This window comes from Vidua chalybeata, chromosome 1, assembly GCF_026979565.1.
Source record: "Vidua chalybeata isolate OUT-0048 chromosome 1, bVidCha1 merged haplotype, whole genome shotgun sequence".
Taxonomy (NCBI): domain Eukaryota; kingdom Metazoa; phylum Chordata; class Aves; order Passeriformes; family Viduidae; genus Vidua; species Vidua chalybeata.
This window is the reverse complement of record NC_071530.1, coordinates 22,445,600-22,465,108: the sequence shown is the minus strand read 5'-3', so window position 1 is coordinate 22,465,108 and position 19,509 is coordinate 22,445,600. Positions and strand designations below refer to the sequence as shown.

At 40.5% G+C, this 19,509-nt stretch overlaps 1 protein-coding gene across 1 annotated transcript; it reads right to left on the bottom strand.

The window, feature by feature from the left end:
• Window positions 1-589: 589 nt before the first annotated feature.
• STEAP2 (STEAP2 metalloreductase) lies at window positions 590-17,074 on the bottom strand. The gene is made up of 5 exons (XM_053945936.1): window positions 16,973-17,074; window positions 12,469-12,990; window positions 10,291-10,818; window positions 8,465-8,629; window positions 590-1,802 (listed from the first exon to the last, which is right to left on the bottom strand). The coding sequence occupies exons 2-5, from the start codon at window positions 12,958-12,960 to the stop codon at window positions 1,518-1,520; spliced, it is 1,470 nt and encodes a 489-aa protein (XP_053801911.1). The 5' UTR covers window positions 12,961-12,990; window positions 16,973-17,074; the 3' UTR covers window positions 590-1,517.
• Window positions 17,075-19,509: the final 2,435 nt, after the last annotated feature.

Below are 19,509 nucleotides of genomic sequence, written 5' to 3'. Positions count from 1 at the left end.
TCTCAGCTTTTCTTTTTGTTTTAAAATATTTCCTCATATTTCAAAATTATTAAAAAATCAAAAACTAGTTTACACACATATCTTTCTATAAATGTATAGCACTGTTTTGAATCTTCATTATATGATGTATGGAAATAAACAGATGCCAAAGGTCTAAAATCCTACTTAATACTTTGAAAAAAAAAGATGGTTTAGTGCAATAATACCCTTTGCTTGTACAGTCATACCATAATTGAGACTGGGTTTGCATATTCAAATCATGGAATGGTGTAAAACCACACACAAATAAATATACTGTACATGTGCAATACAATTGACCACGTGCAAGATGCTGCACTTGGGCTGGGGTAACCCCCAGTATCAGCACAGGCTGGGGATGAAGGGATTGAGAGCAGCCCTGCCCAGAAGGACCTGGGGGTGCTGGTGGATGAGAGGCTGGACATGACCCGGCCATGTGCACTCAGCCTAGAAAGCCAAACGTGTCCTGGGCTGCACCAAAAGCAGCGTGGGCAGCAGGGCAGGGAGGTTTTGTCCCTCTGCTCTGCTCTGGTGAGAGAGACCCCACCTGGAACACGGCACCCAGCTCTGGGGTCCCAGCACAGGAAGGACATGGACCTGCTGCAGAGCCACTGAGATGATCAGAGGGGTGGGGAGCCTCTCCTGTGAGGAAAGGTGGAGAGAAATGGGTTTGTGCAGCCTGGAGGGAATGGCTTAGGGGTGACCTAATTGCAGCTTTCCAGTACCTGAAGGGAGCCTACAGGAGAGCTGGAAAGGGCAATGGCATGTAGTGACAGGAGAAGGGGGAATGGCTATAAACTAAATGAGAGTTGGTTTAGATTGGGTATTAGGAGGAAGTTCTTTACTGTGAGGGCACTGAGGCACTAGCACAGATTGCCCAGAGAAGCTGTGGTTGCCCAATCCCTCAAAGTGTTCAAGGCCAGGTTGGATGGGACTTTGAGCAACTTGGTCTAGTGAAATTTGTCAAGGCCCATGACAGGGGCATTGGAACTTACTGATCTTTAAAGTCCCTTCCAACTCAAAGCATTCTGTCATTCTGTAATCATTACAAATTAATTTGTTTCAAACCCTGGTTATTTCCTAAATAGTTTACTTTATATTCTGAAATCATTAACCCAGAAATGTGGTTTTAATAGAAGAAACACTGCCCAGAAAATGTCATATTAATAAGCAGCACTCTGACACATATGCTTTAAGGCAAAAAAATATCCTTAAAGCCTGGTTCTAATAAAATATTATTGTGATATAACTGTGCAAAGGAACATTAAATTTTTTATTTCATAATCATGTGCCCTCTGTAATCCAAACAAAAATATTTTTGTATTTATCAGATGTAGTCATCTTCTAGTTATAAATATCTCATAGTTTGGTTAAGAGCTTGTACTATATGTCAAGCAAGAGACTTTAAAAAGACTCCTATTTAACTAAACTGTTAAAAACACCAGTTTATGACAAAGAAAACAAAGCCCAAACATGTGCAACAGTGTTAACAAATATCATCACATTACAGTTATCCTTTCTGGGGAGAGATGTGGAACAGACCCACTTACTTCTTCTAAAACATGGCTCTTCTCCCATCCTCTTCGAATTCTCCTCAGTTTCCTACTTACACAAGGCAAAAGTAAGATGATCTTACCTAGAATTACAATGGAAGGCAGAACAAGGGCAAGAACAAAATTTGGTGGTGTGTAAAATCTGTAATACTCTTCTTCAAAAGCTCTCTTCCATCCATAAATCAGTACATGGAAAGTAGTTATAAGCAGAGCAATGTATCCAAGTGTAGACTGTGAAGAAAGAGAAAACAAAGAGAAAACAGGAAAAAAAAATATAATAGCACTTGGTCCTTCACCTGACAGCTATAATACACGATATGGATTATTTTAACATTTCTATTAAACATCAAGTTAAAATCTCTTACCTATTCACTACATTAAGGTAGCAATATATGGTTTAAAGTTAACATAATGCTTTTTCTCTTCAAGCCAGGTCTTATAAGCTCTCAGAGATAAGCATTATACCCTTGATAGCTCAGCTACCTCAGGTGGCATAAAAGAAGCAGGATGGCTCCTATGACAATGTTGAAAACTAAAAGTTTTAATAAAAGGCAAAATAAAAAAGCTCTTTACAGAGAAAAACCGAGCCAGGGCAAGAGGTTCTTGTCCTTGCTAAAACAGGTCACAAAAGCGATTAACTCTTTTGTTCTCTTCTTTTTCTAGGGAATTGCTTAGGCGGGACTTTTTGTCCAATTAGCTATGCTTAAGTTGTCCTATGAGGTGTCTTTTAACCAAATTGAGGAGAGAAACTTCTGGGCTTTTTTCCTTTTTAAGGAGACAAAGGGTAACTTGTTTACTCCATCAACAGGGGCCACATTACTACATTAACATTCTGAAATTTACACTCTCTACTGAGCACTGATTTACAGAGTATCTCTGCTAATATCTACAGGCCTTAGTCAAAGCTGAAATGACGTCTGCCCAAATTCTAAGTAATGGAAGCCAACTTCAGGATAGGTATGCCAGTAACAACAATCCTGAGTAGTTACTAGAACAACATCCATTGTGATTGGAAATTAAGTTTCCTATTTCTTAACTATGAGGATAGTTCCTTGTTATGGAACAATGTAATTCTGTTGGAAGAGATTTGGGCCTAAACTTGCATATTTTTATCACTTTGAGATGCACAGCTTACTTCTGCCTCACAAAGGCCTACATCCACTTGTCTGATGTTAGCATAAACCGTCCCTTACCTTCTCCATCAGTTGTTGCTGACTGGTTAATGGGAATATCTGAACTGCAGGGCTTGGGCATACCAGCACAAAGCAGTGCTGCAGTTTACCATAACCAGCAGTGCTGGATAAAAGGTGAAAGAGAGGGCTTCCACAGCAGCCTGCAGAGGAAGGACCTCTCAGCACATAAATCTAGAGCTTGCCACAAAAGGTGGTGATAACAGGGGTCACTCACCAGTTCCATGAATCCACCTTTTTAAGAAAGGATCCTGTAGCTGTAATGCTTTGCAGATTTGACAATGCATCAATTTAACTTTTCCAGACCATGACAAAAGAAGACTACTATGCTTTGACTTCTGGTGGGGATCAAATGAAGAAAAACTCTTTCTGGCCAAAGCTGATGTAACGACTAACTTGGCTGTTAGTCATTTTGTAGAAAATTTTTGAAATTTGAAATTTGTAGAAAATCATTGAAACAGGGAATGAGCATTAAGAAAGGTGACTGGCTACCAAGGTATGGTCCAATTCCAGCAAGCAGAGAAGCAAAGAAAAATGCAGCCTAAGGGTCTGTAATAGGTAGTGAAAGAAGTAATCCCTTTTACTTCAAGATTAAGCAGCTTCTAAGGCAAGAAGAATGTCTGAGCTAATACTATTTGCAAGGATTCACAGGTATAATGGTATAAAAGGAAAATACTTCTTTTAATTTCCTGGGATTGCTACCCTGTTTTTTGACTTTCCAATATTTATGTATTTTTTTTTGCCAATGGTTTCAGGGCCATTTTGTTAATCTTTAGATATGGTGCATACTTTTTCTTAAAAAAATAATTTGTTCCCAAAATATGCCATAGTAAACAGAACATTTAGACAAACACTTGAGGATATGAAAATGGCATATGTGGTATCTGAACAAAACTTCTGGGAAGAGATTTGGACAGTGAACAATACGATCAAACCTGATGTTTTAATATGTTGTTGCAGATTTTTGTTGGTATGACTGTCCTGAATTCATTGTTATATTACTGCCAGCAGGGAGAATGGCACAAGTGAATCATATCCCCCATTTCTTCATCAGGATTACTGATGAGAAATATAACAATTCTTGAAAAAGAAACAGAAGGGAAATATTATACATTCATTTCCAGTTATTTTATTTTAGTGCTTATTTTAATTCCATTTGCAAGCTGTAGTTTTGAGACATCTATATATGTCTATCTAATGGTCAAAATGAAAACTAAGAAGTACATCCAGTATATTTTAAACTAACAACAAAAGGACAAGAAAAACCTATGATGCACTTTTATTAAGTTCTTTTTTCTTTTGCCCTGTGAAGAGTTGCCATATGCTTCTCTGAAGTTGTTGGTAGAGCATGTGCTAGTGTGTACTACACAATTTCAACCACACATCTAAAAAAACAACAAAGAGATTGCTATAGCTTCTGTCAGATACTAATGCTATGGTCTTCAACTGGGCCCTTAATTACCAGTACTGGGCTCCAGATGATAATCCATTTAAGCGCAGAGGACTTCGGAAAGCAGCAAGAAGAAATACTGTTTCTTCACTAATAAATTTACATTGAACAGTGCAGTAAGCAGCAAAATCAGTTGCAATTCCTGGCAACTCTCTGCCTGGGCTTTAGGATGGCTGCCGCGAAAAGTGGAAGAGTATCTTTCGCTGCTTTGTTTTCTTCTCTTCCATAATACTGTATTTCCTGAAAGCTGAGTAATAGATTAACACATTTCCTATGGACTCCCAAATCTTTTAGCTTTTCTCTAAGTTCTCCCTGTTTTGTTTCTTTTCCTTCCTGATCAAAGTCAGCTTTTAGTCAATATGGGAGATTTCCAGCCAAGGCTACTGATAAATTAGACAAACTGGTATTGTTTGAGAAAGGAACCAACAAAACTTAATGGAGCAGGAAAGATGAAAGAGAAAAAGCCCTGAAATGTTACCAGCAAGATGTACATATTTAGAGACAAAACTGTGCTGTGGGGCAAATCTGCTTCAGGAATTTCTACATTCACAATGGTCAAGCAATTTATATACACAAAAGATAGTTTCTAAATTTGCCATTTATGCAAGATATACTTCAGATTCTCTGTGTTACAGGCTATTACTAAACTTAAAAACTGTTTGTAGTAACTTCTGACTGGAATCTTATCCATGAACTTGCTAAATACTCATGCTTCAGTCTACCTTAATCTGGGGGAAAAGTACCCTATTCTTGTGGGAGAACTAAGGCAGGGCAGCCTTTCCTCAAAGTGTATGCATGAGAAATATTCTACTCACACTGCCACCATAAAACTTTAGGATTGGGCTAGCAGAGAAAAGGAATATCTACAAAAAAGTCAGCTTCCTACCACTCAAGTGGCAGATTTGTGTTGTTTTTTGCTAAAAACTATGAAGCTCAGCTTTCAAAACCAGTCTGCTCTGTCCAGTGCCACTTTAAATGATGGGGTTTGGACTTGAAATCTTAGACTGGAAAACAAAAGTAGCAATCATTTATGTTTACATTATATATTTACAGATTAACTTTCCTTCACTAGACGGAAGGAACCAGTGCAGGATAGCTTGCAGACAACACTCTCAATTTCCTTGTATTTTATGTGAACAGTCAAGGACAGGTTTCAATAAATGTCTTTTTTTCTGTTTATAGTGTATTGGTTTAAGCTGTTAATTCTGCCTGCTCTGACAAAATATGAATTCTTTTGTATTTCTTGCCCATGTCTTCCTTTGCTCCTTATCCAAATATGTTTAGATGAGAAAAAGAATACTGAAGTGGCATTTAAGAAAACCAATGCATTAGTTTATCAGCCCCAGCTTTCTTCCCTGCTGCTTTTCACAGTAAACTTCAGCTCTGGGTTACATTAATGTGACTGCAAAGTTTTACACTTAAGTTTCAGTCATCTAGGAACTCCTACTGAGAAAACTCTTCATGACTTTCTCATTCTGTAGTTCCCTCTATCTGGATGTTATGAGTGTTTCTCTCCAAATCAGGATGAAGTAATCAGACCATGGTTTACAGTAGTCAACTCTGTACTATAGCAATTCCTCTTTTCTGCTGGTCTCTTAGCTCCTTCTAGGACTGACACAGTAATTTCCTTTTGCACTATTAAACCTTCTCACATCTCACTTTGTTCATATGCATACTATGAGTGAAGCCTGCACTACTTGTTCTCTCAAAGTCCTTTTCCCTTCATGAAGCAGGCTGAAATTTCTGGAGCTGCTGGCACCTGTTTGAAACCAGGCTAGGTAAGGTGGAGGCATCTCCAAAATAATTTGGGATATCAAAGTCAGCAATTACTTCTGTGCAAAAATATTGACAACTGGTGTTTCTTTAGAGTATTAGGAACACTGTGTTTGAAGACTCTTTGAACTGCTGTAGGTTGGGGAGATGCTGTTTAGCGCTTGTTCTACTAGAACAAGGCTAGTCTATACTGTACATTTTAATAAACTCAGATTTTCCTAGTAGGACTCAAGACAGAGTATGTTCTAGTGGTAAAACTATTCAGAAGAGGCCACACCCTTATTTTGATGAAAATGCATTTTAAGACAAGCAAACAAGAATGTGTTGTTCTCAGTGGGAAGTGCTGAGCTGGGACACTGAGTGAGCTGACCAACTGATTCTTCATCTGTCAGATGTGAAACAAGTCCAGCATCTGTTGTGGCAAATCATCTGAGATTCAGGACTAGCTTTTCCCATCTGCTTTACCCAACTGAAAATAACAGCAGCAATGGGATGATAGGTTAGAAGTTCTACTGTTTATCCCCATGATATAGAAAAGATTGAGAAATTTAAGTTTAATCTTCCTTCACTGAACTGAACTTCAGTAGAAGAAAAACTTAAAAGAGACTAAGTATTATAATATTTTATCTGTTCTCCTTGCATACTAGGGACAGTGAAACATACAGAAATACAGACTCCTTTTACTTTAGTAAGCAATCACTGAAAGTCTGTTTTCTGATTGAAGAAAGCAAGAAGATTTTGTTTGACAAGTAACTAAATGAAGAATAACTTACATCCTGAGAATTAATGAAAAAGTAAATACTCATGATCTTTAAGGAAATTTTTAGTAGTTCAATACTTTTGTGATTAAGAATTGCAAGTGATCATAGTTCATTACCAATACCAGTTATCTTCTGCACATAATACAGTATGAATTGTAACATACATCCAGAACAAACAACTTATTCCCAAACACGTTCCTCAAAATACTGACAGATGGGTCATTAAAGTTGATAATTATTTAGATTTGGAACTATTTTGACTTAGTTTACAGTGGAAATAACTGCAGTAAATATGCAGTTGTAAATACATCATTGTGATTATTGTGTGGGTTTTGATTCAGTCACACAAGCCTGAAATTTCAAAATATGAGTAAAGAAAAGTAAGACAAAAGTGCTGTATTTGTGGCTGGAAGTTATTACTGGATAAAGGCATCATATCACTCACAAGTGAATACATATTTTTCCCTTTTGCACTAATGTTTTATATCACCCAACAGCAGTACTATTGTCCCCACATAGAGAACTCCAGATGGCAGAGATGTTATAACAATACACTTGAGTATTTAGTCTCTCTGAAGGCTCAAAAGCCATGACCGTGAATAAATAGTTCTATCAGGGTAACTCCACTTTGAAAAACTTTTCAGCAAACTTTTTGTAGGTCTACCTGCAGTTTTCCAGTAATGGACATCAGAAGGAAAAGAGAAGACATTATAGACAGACCTCAAACAACTACAGCCTTTGAAGTGTTTCCCACCACTCTCTTTAAAACGCCTGTAAATTATGAAGCACAAGTCAGTGCCCACATTCTGAAGTGAACAGGACTCAGAATTAGACAATATTATTAGGCTAAGCTTAAAAAAATGTTAATCAGAAAAGACTGACCTAAGACTACAGTACTAAAGCCAAAGTCAGAAAACAAAACATAACAAACCCTAAAACTGTGCACACTTAGGAATTTTCACCCGACTGAATCCTAGTAAAATTTCTTATACCTGACTGCTACCTAGAACTACTGGCAGTTATGTGTAGGAGCAAGCATTGAGCTGTTCATTAAAGCCCATGCTTCTCAGTACTTTATGCTGGTTACATTTGCACATTCTAGGCATTTACCTGAGGAAGGAAGGCAGCAGATGGTGTGCCAGGGCCTTGAAAAGCCTCTGATTTTAAAAAGCAAAGCTCCGTATTTTACTAGTGGGTATTTTCAGCTAATAGGAATAATGCAGTTGAGACCTGTGTCAAGTCTCACAGTGGATGAGAAGTAAAACTTAACCAATGGCACAATGGCTGTCAGAGGGTTGTGCAATACAAATCTTGCAGGGCAAATTAAGTCTTCAATTTTAATAGCTGTGTGCAGCTATCTATACAAGTATCTCATCAGTATCACTTCATTTAGCAGGTTTGTCCAAATTTATCTAATTTGAATTGAGCAAGTTCTAAGAACAGAGAAACAATTGATTAGTTATCATTTGGTCTTAGCTATGTTGGTTATTTAAGATCAAGTGTAAAATAAAAAGTCCTGTTCTACACTCATGAAATGCTTAAAGTGCCTTCATAGTAACATATTTGCTAAGTAATCGTTGTTTTTATTGAATTACCAGAGACAGAGGGAAAAAAGGCTCTTGTCACATTGCAATGAGCTTTTGTTTATGATTTTGATCATGACTGTGATCAAGGAATTCTTGTTAACACCAAAACCCCCTGATTAAAAAAGTAACACACCTGAATAAAACTGAACTCCCTCCAGTTTAAGGCACTGTTTACTGAAGGGATAGAAGTTACTGCCAGCAAAGAAAGCAATCCAAGACTCATTATTCCAAAGGAGATATACATTTCAATTCGCCACACTTCTTCCTCATTCCAAGAATTTTCAACATTTGCATGAACCTGATGAAAGAGCAGAAAGGATGAACTTTATTCTAAAGAATATTAAAAATACCAACAGAAGTTATTTTGCTGACTTAAAGTTCACAGTCACAGGACAATAAAATGTGGTCAAATATTTCAGAGGTTTCCTCATGCCTCAGAGAAAAACAACTATTTCCTTACTGATGGTATTGGCTCTTGCTAGATTAAAAATATGTTAAACATGGAAATTTAGATAAGATGCTAAAAGAAAATGTTACGTTATATACCATTTACAACAATGCTGCTATAAAATCAGGTAATTCTGCACATTCTTATACACTGTAGAAAAGGAACTATGTTCTTCAGACTCTGCAAACTTAAATTCTGTAACGTAAATTGGATAAACCTGAAATTTCTTTTTAGTTTAGAAATTAGATTTTAGATTTTTAAGTTACATTTAGAAATAGCTTAGTATAGTTTCCTTCAGCTTTTCTATTCTGAGTCCAAGCTTGCTTCTCTCTTTCACTACTGACATCAGATTTTCCAAGATGGTTCTCACTGGAGAGGTTTACTAGAAAAAAGAAACAATTCAGGACCTTAACAACTAAGGCACTTGTATATTCTATTTTTTTTTCCACTTCCAGGTTAACTATTGCAATATAACGCGCCTTGGAAAAAGGTGCACCAGAAATATTAGCAAATGAAAGTTTTACAGTAACATTAAAACTAAGATAATTTCTTAGTAGAAGTACCAGTGAATCCTCTAGAATTACTAATTTTAAGTGTGAATTACAGTTTCTTGCTGCCTATTACAGTTTTGCCCTTCCTTTCTCTTAAGTTCAGTTTTTGATGCTAGCTCTTTCAGAGATTGTGATACTCCCTGTTAATTTGTTACATTTGATTTTATTTCCTTATTTGGTTTTCCTTTCTCTTCTATCACTTCTCTTTCCTACAAATTTTATGTGGTGAATGGCAATGCTGTTTTTTTGGCAATGCTGCTTTTCTGCCACTTTAAAGGTTACAATAAGCTGTCTCACTGACAGACAGCAGCATCACACCCTCTTCTAGAGATTTGTCAGAGAATGTTTCAGGGTTATGCAAGATCAATTGTTCCTGGAAACTATGAGTCAATTTCTATTGCCTGCAATAGAGGATGTCCACAGAATTTTAAAAGAATAAAGTATTTTTAGCATTGGTCCAAAATGTTACAAAATATCAGCATCTTCTTTTTTTCCTTTTTGGAACATAGAAGTAAGCATCTTTAAGCACGATTACAGAATCTTATACTTTTCATATTTGCAAATGAACTTATGATACACATACTTCCCCCCATGTCTTAAGTATACATAAAAAGGAACATACCTCAGAATCTTCCTGCTGTTGCTCTTATTCTACATTCTTCTACATTCTACATTCTGTCTATCCTACATTCTTGTTGTGTTTATTGCTATCAGGAATTTCAGTAGGACATGTCCTTGATTCTCCCAATTACAAACTTGACTGCAGATTTACCCACAAGGTGAGCAAAATGCACAGATATTTATTTTAGTCTCCTTATCTGGCACCACCTATGCATAAGATAACCCATAACTTTTGTGGCAAAAGCAGTAGAATAGATTAAGAAAAACACAATTATTGCATTCAGGAGCCATAAGCACCCAGCCAAGGCGTTTTTGGCTTATTGAACTAAAGACTCTTACCTGTTGATATGCCATGTTGAGGAACAAGTACCGCTCTGATCTCCTCATAGGCAAGCAGAGGCTGTACACCACGTGCACTGCTGCAAAGAAAAAACTGAGCAGTCCAAGCTGCTTTCGACACTGGAGCCAGTTGTCCAGCCAAGGAGGAAATCGCCGGTACTTAGTGCCATAGTAAAGCTGATAAGCAGCTGCAATAAGTCCTGATAAATATACTAGAGAAAGCAAAGTGATAGCAACAATTGGCAAGGTCTTGTTCACAATCTCAATGGGAATCTTGTAAAAGTCGCTCTGCTGATTTCTCATGTACGGATGGATGACATCTCTGACAAAAGAATAGATGAAAAAAAATGTTGCCAGGCTAATGGCAATCAGTACAGGCCCCTTCCACAGGGTGAAGAGTCGCAGAGGCAGGTTTTCAATCTCCCTTGAAGATGACAATGCCCCCAGATCAATAGGAATGAAACTGAGCTGACGGGCAAGCTCAATAACTTGATGGCGAGCCTGAACATTGTTACTGCATATATAGACCTGTTGGGAGAGTCAAGGGAATTGTCTGTATTCAGAGAAAAAGACTCAAAGGTAAACAAAAACCAGCAAAACCCACCAAAAGCCTTAAGGGCTTCAAAATCAAAACTACAACACAACTGCTAAAACTGTACACTTTATCCCAGCTTATATGGCCAACATGACAATAAAATCACATAAAAATCTAGCCAAAGTGCAGAGATGCACATTGATTTAGCAACAGAGAAATCAAAACAAAATTGGCTTTTTCTTGGACTTAATAATGGGGAATGTCTTGGTAATCTGTACACTAAAACCTGTCATACTGAAATGTCTGCAGGACTGGACTAACTTGAAGCTACAGCTAAAAGCATGTGAGAAAATTCAAAATCTCTCAAAAATACAGGAATCTTGAACAATGACCCTTAAACAACTATAGTATACACAGACTGAGAAGCTGCGAACTGTGTAATCTCTCCACAATTTTAGCCTTATTTCACAACCCAAATTTCCATATTTCAGATTTGAGTATTTAACAGAAAAGACAAAAACTAGCAGCCAAATAAGAACTTGTTCTAAAGGCACTTATTACACAATTAAATAAGCGTATTGCTACAAAGTACTTCAAGGTTCCATTAAAATTTACAATGGGCTATAGTTTACTCAACACTATTTGCTGATCATCTGCATTGAAGCAAATATGATCTGTTTTGACTGAGGTGAATTAGTGTTGTGCTATTCTGAAAGGGGATAAAAGAAGTATGGTGAAGTTATTTTTTAGATTATGCTAATTCCATATCAATTGCATTCCATTTAAATCTACCTGAAGTGCCAGAAAACTGAATTTAGTCTCCAGCAGTCATGTTGTATCAGTTATTTCTTATGTATTTCTGAGATTTCATAAAGCTGTGAAGGACTGGATGCCTGCACAGGCTTAAATCCTTTGCATCACTTCAGCAAAACATGAAAAACATAGAGGGACATTTTCTATATGCAGGATTGATTTCAGAACATACCGAAATCATACTGGGAAGGAATTTGAACATGATGTTCCCAAGCAGCCCTGGATCAAATGAATGATCACTTAGAAACATATGTGCCCCCTTCTGTTCCCTCATATTTATGATTTTGGGGCACTCTAAAAGCTAGATTATTTCTTTCAATCACTTTGCTGCTACATTGAATGCAAGCATTTTAGAACAGCTGATTCTCAACCTCTGGGACTGGGACCTGAGATTTCTGTGCATCTTTTTCAATAGTTCACCCCAACGCTGACACTAAAATGCACTGGAAAAGACTGTCTCATCCCTTGTATAAAGCACCAGGAAACACATGAACGTATTTCCTATGGAAAACATTAAGACTCAACTCTTCTCCTCTGTCTGTAGTCACCAAAAGGTCAGTTGTTTAAACTAGTATCCACATTTCCTCTGCAGTCTTTAAAGACAACAGGCAACACAGGGGAAAAAAAATGGACCATTTACTTTATTTGTCTTACAGTGGGATGAACTAAACTCTAAAGGTTTTATTGGCTACTAAAATGTAAGTTGAAGGTCCAACATTTTAGGCATGTTAAGTCAGGGAACGTAAATCTCATGAGTTCTGGTTGTTACATTCAGTTCCTGTCATTTTCACCTTACAAATAATTAAATTAATACAAATAAAAACATTTACCTGTCTGCTGGCATCCTTTGGTCCTAACTGTAGTGACCATGCTGAAATGACATTGAATCCTTTGACAATTAGGGAATCAGGAAAAAGTGATGCCAAATACTCTGCATTGGAGTCTGGATATTGGTCTACTCTTGTATTATTGCTGACATCAATCAGAATTTTACCAGCAAGTAAATGTTTGAGATCCCACAAAGAGATGTAATGTTCTCTGTGTATGGCTACAAAAATTATGTTTGTTTTAGCTACTGCATCTTCATGGTGAGTAACATCAACCACATGGGGAAAGAAGTCAGCAGCGTGTTTAGGGTTTCTGCTCCCTACGACCACGTGGTACCCACATCTGATAAGTCTGATTGTCAAAGACTTAGCGAAGTCTCCACTTCCAATGATGCCTATCGTGACCTTACTGACATCTTTGATGCCATTGGCAGCATTTGGTAGAAAAGTTTCATTGAGGTTCTTGGGACTCCCCATCATAGAGATTGATTCCATACTTCCAAGACACCAAACCTACAATGATTTCTGTAGGGTTAAAAAAAAAAAAAATAAGAGAAGAAAAGAAAAAAGAAAAAACAAAAGAAGAAAAAATGATCATCATACAATTTTATGAGACCTCTAAATCCATTAACAATTCTGGAAGCAAAATCTTTGGTTCTAAGTTTCATACTACATTTTCTCCTTAATCAAGTATTTGCTAATCAATTTTATCTTGCAGTATGTCAGCAATAGAAGGAAAAACAAGAAACATAAAGTACTTCAGCACTTCAATAATACAGTTACTTAAGTAAACAACAGTTTTTTCATCTTCTATTTCTTATCTTCCACCGCCCTGGAATACTGGCTCACAATATAAATTTATACTCCTGAAACTAATGGTCAATAGAATAATGAATAGAAACATGTAAAGAAAATTGGAAAACAGTAGAATGTAGAGAGCACTAGCCGGTGATCAGCATGAGATCAGTGAGTACATGGAAGCTGAATTCCATTAAAAGTTTATGCAGGTTATTATTGTGATATCCTCTCCTGGCCATGGAGGAGGAGATGTAAAAGTCTCAAAGATGCAAATGTCTTGACAGCATGACAAACATTCATCTGACACACTCACCTGTCAGCTTGGAAAATGGGCTGCACACGTGGATCCAATGGCAGAAACAAAAAAGAAATTCATCAAGACATAGTTGTGAGATCACTAATGACAATTCTAGGTCAGACTGCTTGGTCTGGCCATGGATGTATAAGGATTAACTGTGGATGCAAGGGTAAAGGATTCAAGGCCATGAGTCACAAATATGCTTAACACAATTTTCTATCCAGGCAAGATTAAATCCTGGACACAAACACACGGGACAGTCTTCCATAAAAAGCTAATGGCAGGAAGAGACAGATTTCACCCAATAATAAAAGGGAAGATAATTTTAGAACTCAAATTCAGTGTAGAAAGGGATGTTTTTGAAGAACAGAAGCTAAGGCTCACAGAAAAATAAAATAAATACTGCTCTATCCTTCCTCACAGAACTGCTATAAAGCTCTAACAAAGACATTAAAAAACCAATAAAACAACCCTCAAGAGGGAAGTCTTCACAAGAAACCACAGTTACGACCTAGGTGGTTCTGGATCGCTGGCGGGGATTGACCCTGGCTGGAGGCCAGGTGTTCAAAAAGGTGCTGCTCTATCACTCCTCAGCTGGGCTGAGGAGAGAAAATACCACTAAAGGCTCATCAGTTGAGATAAGGACAGGGAGAGATCACTCACCAATTTCCACCAGAGGCAAACCAGACTCTACTTGAGGAAATTAACTGACTTTATTACCAATCAAGTCAGAATAGGATAATGACAAGTAAAACAAATCCTAAAGAAACACCTTCCCCTCACCCCAGTAAGCTTCTTCCTGGGCCTAACTTTATTCCCAATTCCCTGACTCCTCCCCTCTGCAGCACAGGGAGACAGGGAGTGGACATTACAGTCAGTTCATCACATGCTGTTTCTGCTGCTGCTTCCTCCTCAGGGAGAGAAGTCCTTCTTCTGCACCAGCATGAGGTTCCTCCCAAAGGAGAGTCCTCTACATACTTCTCCAGTGTGAGTCCTTCCCACAGGCTACAGTTCTTCACAAACTCCTCCAGTGAGGGTCCCTTCCACAGAGTGCAATCCTTCAGGAACAGTGCTGCAGTGTGGGTCCCCATGGGACCTACACTGGTTTCCTGCCAGGAAACCTGCTCCAGTGTGGGCTCCTCTCTCCACAGGTCTATGCCAGGAGCCTGCTCTACTCCATCTCATGGGGTCACGGCCTCATGTTCTCATCCTCTGTTCTGCAGCTGCAATTGCTTTTTTCCCCCTTCTTACCTATGTTATCTGAGAGGTAACAGCCATAGCTGATGGGCTGGGCCCTGGTGAGCCATGGTCCATCCCACACCCAGCTGACACTTGCCCCATTAGACACAAGGAAAGATTCCTGCACCTTCTCACAGAAACCATCCCTACAGCACTCCTCCCCATCCTGCTACCAAAGTCTTGCCAGGCAAAGCCAATATAATTGTAGAACAGGAATAAAGTCTGAAAATTAAGGAAGCGATGAGGAGAGGCAGGCTAAGAAGGAGCAAAAAGAAACCACAAGGTTGCTGTCTTGGGAACAATCAACAGCAGACCACACAGAACCTTTTCCTGAGCTACCATCCAAGAGCTGATATGATGGTAATTGATCATCAGTGAGGGACATTAACCAGCCATTGGCAGTAATACAGCATGTGTGGTGAACAACCTCCCACAATTAAAAGCAGATTTGTGTTTTAGAAATTAGAGGAAGCTACTAAAAGAATGGGCACTTTTCATTTCAGCTTTGACTAGAAGGTACAAACTCACCAAAACTGGACTCAGAAGTTCAAGACAGAAAGCAATATGTGAAAGTGACCACAAAGTTAGTATTCAAAGAAAATATTCTAACAGTGAATCCTTCTGGCAGAGGCAGAACACAAAGATTTTTATGCATGAACTCAAAAAAGCATTGCCTTTTTCCTTACCACGTGACCTGAAACATATTTAACACATGACCAAACTACCAGTGTCAGGATGGGTTTGCAGCCAGGAACATGAGACTACATAATGAGATAAGAGATGTAACTGGATATGACACAACATGTATGTTTTCACTATGTGATTACAGCAGCCCATTTCAGTTCATACCATGTAACCAGAATGTGCTGCAAAACTTTGAGATTGAAAGGGACACCATAAGGAAATGGGCTACCAGTACCATTTAACCATGCTGCAGCCTACTTTCAGTTTTAGTCCAAAGGATCCTGGGGAGAGTGGGCACACAGGACTTGGACATGATGAATTGCTCTGGTGAGCTGAATCTGGCCTGCTGGCCAAAGTTTCTCACTGCCTGTTCTAAGGAAAATACAGCACGAGTAACAGAATCAAACAAACAAACTTCATAAAAAACCCTCAGGGAACAGCTGACATGACTTTTAGACAAGTAATCTAAGATATGTACAAGAGCAGGGTGCTAGCAGTTACTGAAAGGGACCATATGCACAACTGCAATTCAGAGGCAGGAGCATATAACTGCAACAGGAGAGCTTTCCTGACCTGAAAAATCACACAAGATTAAAAAAATAAAATGCTATGTGCATGGCTAAGGAGCACTATAAAAAGACAAAGAAACAGTGCCATCATGTAGGGATAAAATCAGAACAGGGATGGTACAGAAGTGAGTTTGTAACTAGTGAAGAAGATAAATGGCAACAAGCAAAAGTTCCATAAATTCAATAAAAAGACAAAAGACAGAATGCAAGGGTTATAACTTCAGAAGAAAAGGAGCGAGTTATAACTCATACTATTGTTAAATGTCTTCTTTATTTCAGCCCTCAGCAGAAAAGTTAACTGTGAATAGGTATTTAAACAAATTCCTTCTACAGGGAGACAGATAGTGATGTCAAAGTAGAAAAGGTAAGTTAAAGGTAAGTAAAGGATAAAGTTAAAGATAAGATAAAGATTTTCAAGTCAGCAGACACTTATGAAATCAGCCCTTGATGCTTAAAATGCTGACCGAAGTGACATCTTCAGAGTTGAAGAGATGACAAGACATGCAGACTACCACATACTGCTTAAAGAAGGGAAGACTTGTTAGCCTAACTTCAGCCCCTGGACAGATTTTTCATCAAGTTATTGTGCAATCAACTAGTAAATAAATGGGAAGCAGATGATAAGAAGCAGCTGAGGTGGGTTGTTCAGGAAAAGATTTCAACAGAACCAACCTCCTTTTACGAACTAACTCATTTCAGAGTTGTAGAAAAAATAATAAAAATCTATGCTTAAGAGCATAATTTAAGAGCATATTTGATATGCTCTTAAATTAGCTAAGAGAACATCACAGAGCTACGTAAGCCAGATGGTGACACACGTGAAAAAATGGTTCTGGAGAAGTAACTACGGGAGGAAAAAACCGAACCAACGCAAGCCGGGCCACTGTATCTGTGACCCCCGGCTCGGGTGGGCACTTACAGGGCGCGGGCTGAGGCGCGGGGCTGGCGGGAGGCCGGGAGCGGGCCGGTGCCCCCTGGGCGGGCTGGCGGGCGGCAGCGCGGTGCGGAGATCGAGCCCGGAGCAGCTCGGCGGGGCCCTGGTCCGGGCCGGCATCTCCAGCTGCAACGACAACACCGCCCGTGACAGGAGCGGCGGCCCCACCGCCCGCCAGGCACAGCCGGGAGAGCGCTGTCAAGCCCGCCCGCCGCGGGGCGGGGGCTCGCCGGCCCCGCCAGGTACCGGAGCGCCCCTGCGGCTGCCCGAGGCCGGGCCGCACCGCTCCGTGGGGCGCCGGCACCGCCAGAGCCCGCCCGGAGACCGGGACAGCCGCGGCGCAGCTGCTGCGATGGGCAGCAGGGAGAGCCCCGCAGCCGGCGGCTGCGCCGAGGAGCGCCTGGCAGGGATGGGGCCCGTCCCGCCCCGGCCCCGGCGCCGCTCACCTCCGCCCGCCCGCCAGGAGCACCGCGCCGCCGCTGCTCCTCCTCGCACTCGGGCCCGCAGTGCCGGGCGGGCGGGGAGGCGGCGCCTCTCCTGCCGCTGCGACCCGCCCCCTGCGGCCGCTCCGGCACCGCCGCCGCCGCGGCCGGGCGAGTGCGGGGGGCGTGGGAGCCTCGGTGGGTGATAAGTTGATCATGAGCCGGCAAGTGTGTGATTGCGGTCAGGAGGGTCAGTGGTGTCCTGGGGTGCATCGGAAAGCGTGTGGCCAGCAGGTGATTTTACCCCTCTGCTCGGCCCTGCTGAGGCCACGTCTGGAGTGCTGAGTCCATTCTGGGCACATCAGTGCAAGAAAAACTACTGGAGAGGGTCCAAGGGACACAACAAAGATGATGAATGATGACGGATCTGGAGCATCTCTCTTATGAGGAGAGACTGCGGGAGCTTGGCCTGTTTAATCTGGAGAAGAGAAGTCTGAGAGGGAGTGTCATCACTGCATAGAAATATTTCAAAAACAGGTGTCAAGAGGGTGGTGCCAGATGCTTTTCAGTGGCGCCCAGCAACTGGACAAGGAGCAATTGCCATAAACCAAAATTCAAAAATGTCTACCTCAACATCAGGAAAAACTACTTCATATTCCAGAGCACTGGAACTGGTTGCCTGGGGAGGTTGTGGAGCCTGGAGACATTCAAAACCCACCTGGATGCTTTTCCTGTGTTCCTGCTCCAGGTTACCCTACCTTGACAGGTGTTGGTTAGATGCTCTCCAGAGATCCCTTCTAAACTTAACAATTCTGTGTTTCTGTGTCTCTCTGATCTGTGACGGCACGGGGGGGTCAGTGTAGGGAAAGAGGGCTGTGGATGGCCCCTCAGCTTTGGCCACTGTCACTGTGCTCCAGCCCCAGCCCCTCTGGCCTGCACAGCACTCCCAGCACAGGCAGAGCTGGAGCCGGGGTGCTGCTGGCACAGGAGCAGCTGTGAGCAACTGGCCCGTCCTCAGCTGAGCTCATGGCCTGGAGGGCAAAATGTGCCTCCCAGGCCCTGCCCCGTCGTGGCTGCCCTGGCCCCAGCCGTTCTTCAGCAGAAACCCTTCACCAGCTGCCTTTCCTTATCCTCTCTGAGCAGAAGGGTGCTGCTGCAACCAGTGCCAGCTGCAGGACTGGGGACTTGTACCATCATATGTCACAGAATGGCAGGGTTGGAAGGGACCCTTCAAGGTCACAGAGTCAACACCCTTGCAATAAGCATGAACATCTTCCACTAGATCTGGTTGTTCACAGCTCTGTCAAGCCTGACTGAATGTTTCCAACGATGGGGCGCCCACCACCTCTGTGGGCAACCTATTCCTGCTTTTCATTACCTTTCTCATGAAAAATTAATTCTGAGGGATGCTGAGTGTCCCTGCAGCCCAGAAGAGCTTCCCAGGTTTGGTTAGTGGGGAGGTCACTATGTGACCCCCATGTACCCTATGTTTGCTGTGTGCCCAGCATACTCTGTGTAGGTGGGAGTTGTGCTCTAATTTCAGTGTTAATCAAAATAAGAAGCATAAGGATCAGCCACATAAAAGCAAAGCTGAGCCCCAAGATCTGATTTCTATCTTGTTTGACATGGAAATTTCCAGTTGAAGACAAATGGAACTTTTCCCTGAAAAAGCATAGCTTCTGATTTTAACATCTTCTGATTTACCTAATAAATTCTACCTTTCATTAAGCTATGCTGTGTATGTAACAAGGTATAATCCTCAATTCTTTGTTTTTAATGCATTTCAAACTGACCAAACCATATGAAAATGTGTCTCTCATGTTGCAGCAAAAACTGATGAATGCACAGGTGATTGAAAAGAAACCATATGATGACACTTAAACCGAAGGTGACAGTTTTAATCTTTTGTGTGTGCATGCTGACTTGTTTCTATAATGTATTAACTGAGGACTTCAGCAAAATTAACCATGCAATCAATACAAACATTTATTTCCACATATAATCATGACAACCATGCTGTAGAATTTGAAAAGATGACTGTGACACTTTTCTGTTGTAGTCCAGAAGCCATTCATTCCCCTCGCCAATTATTAAATAAGT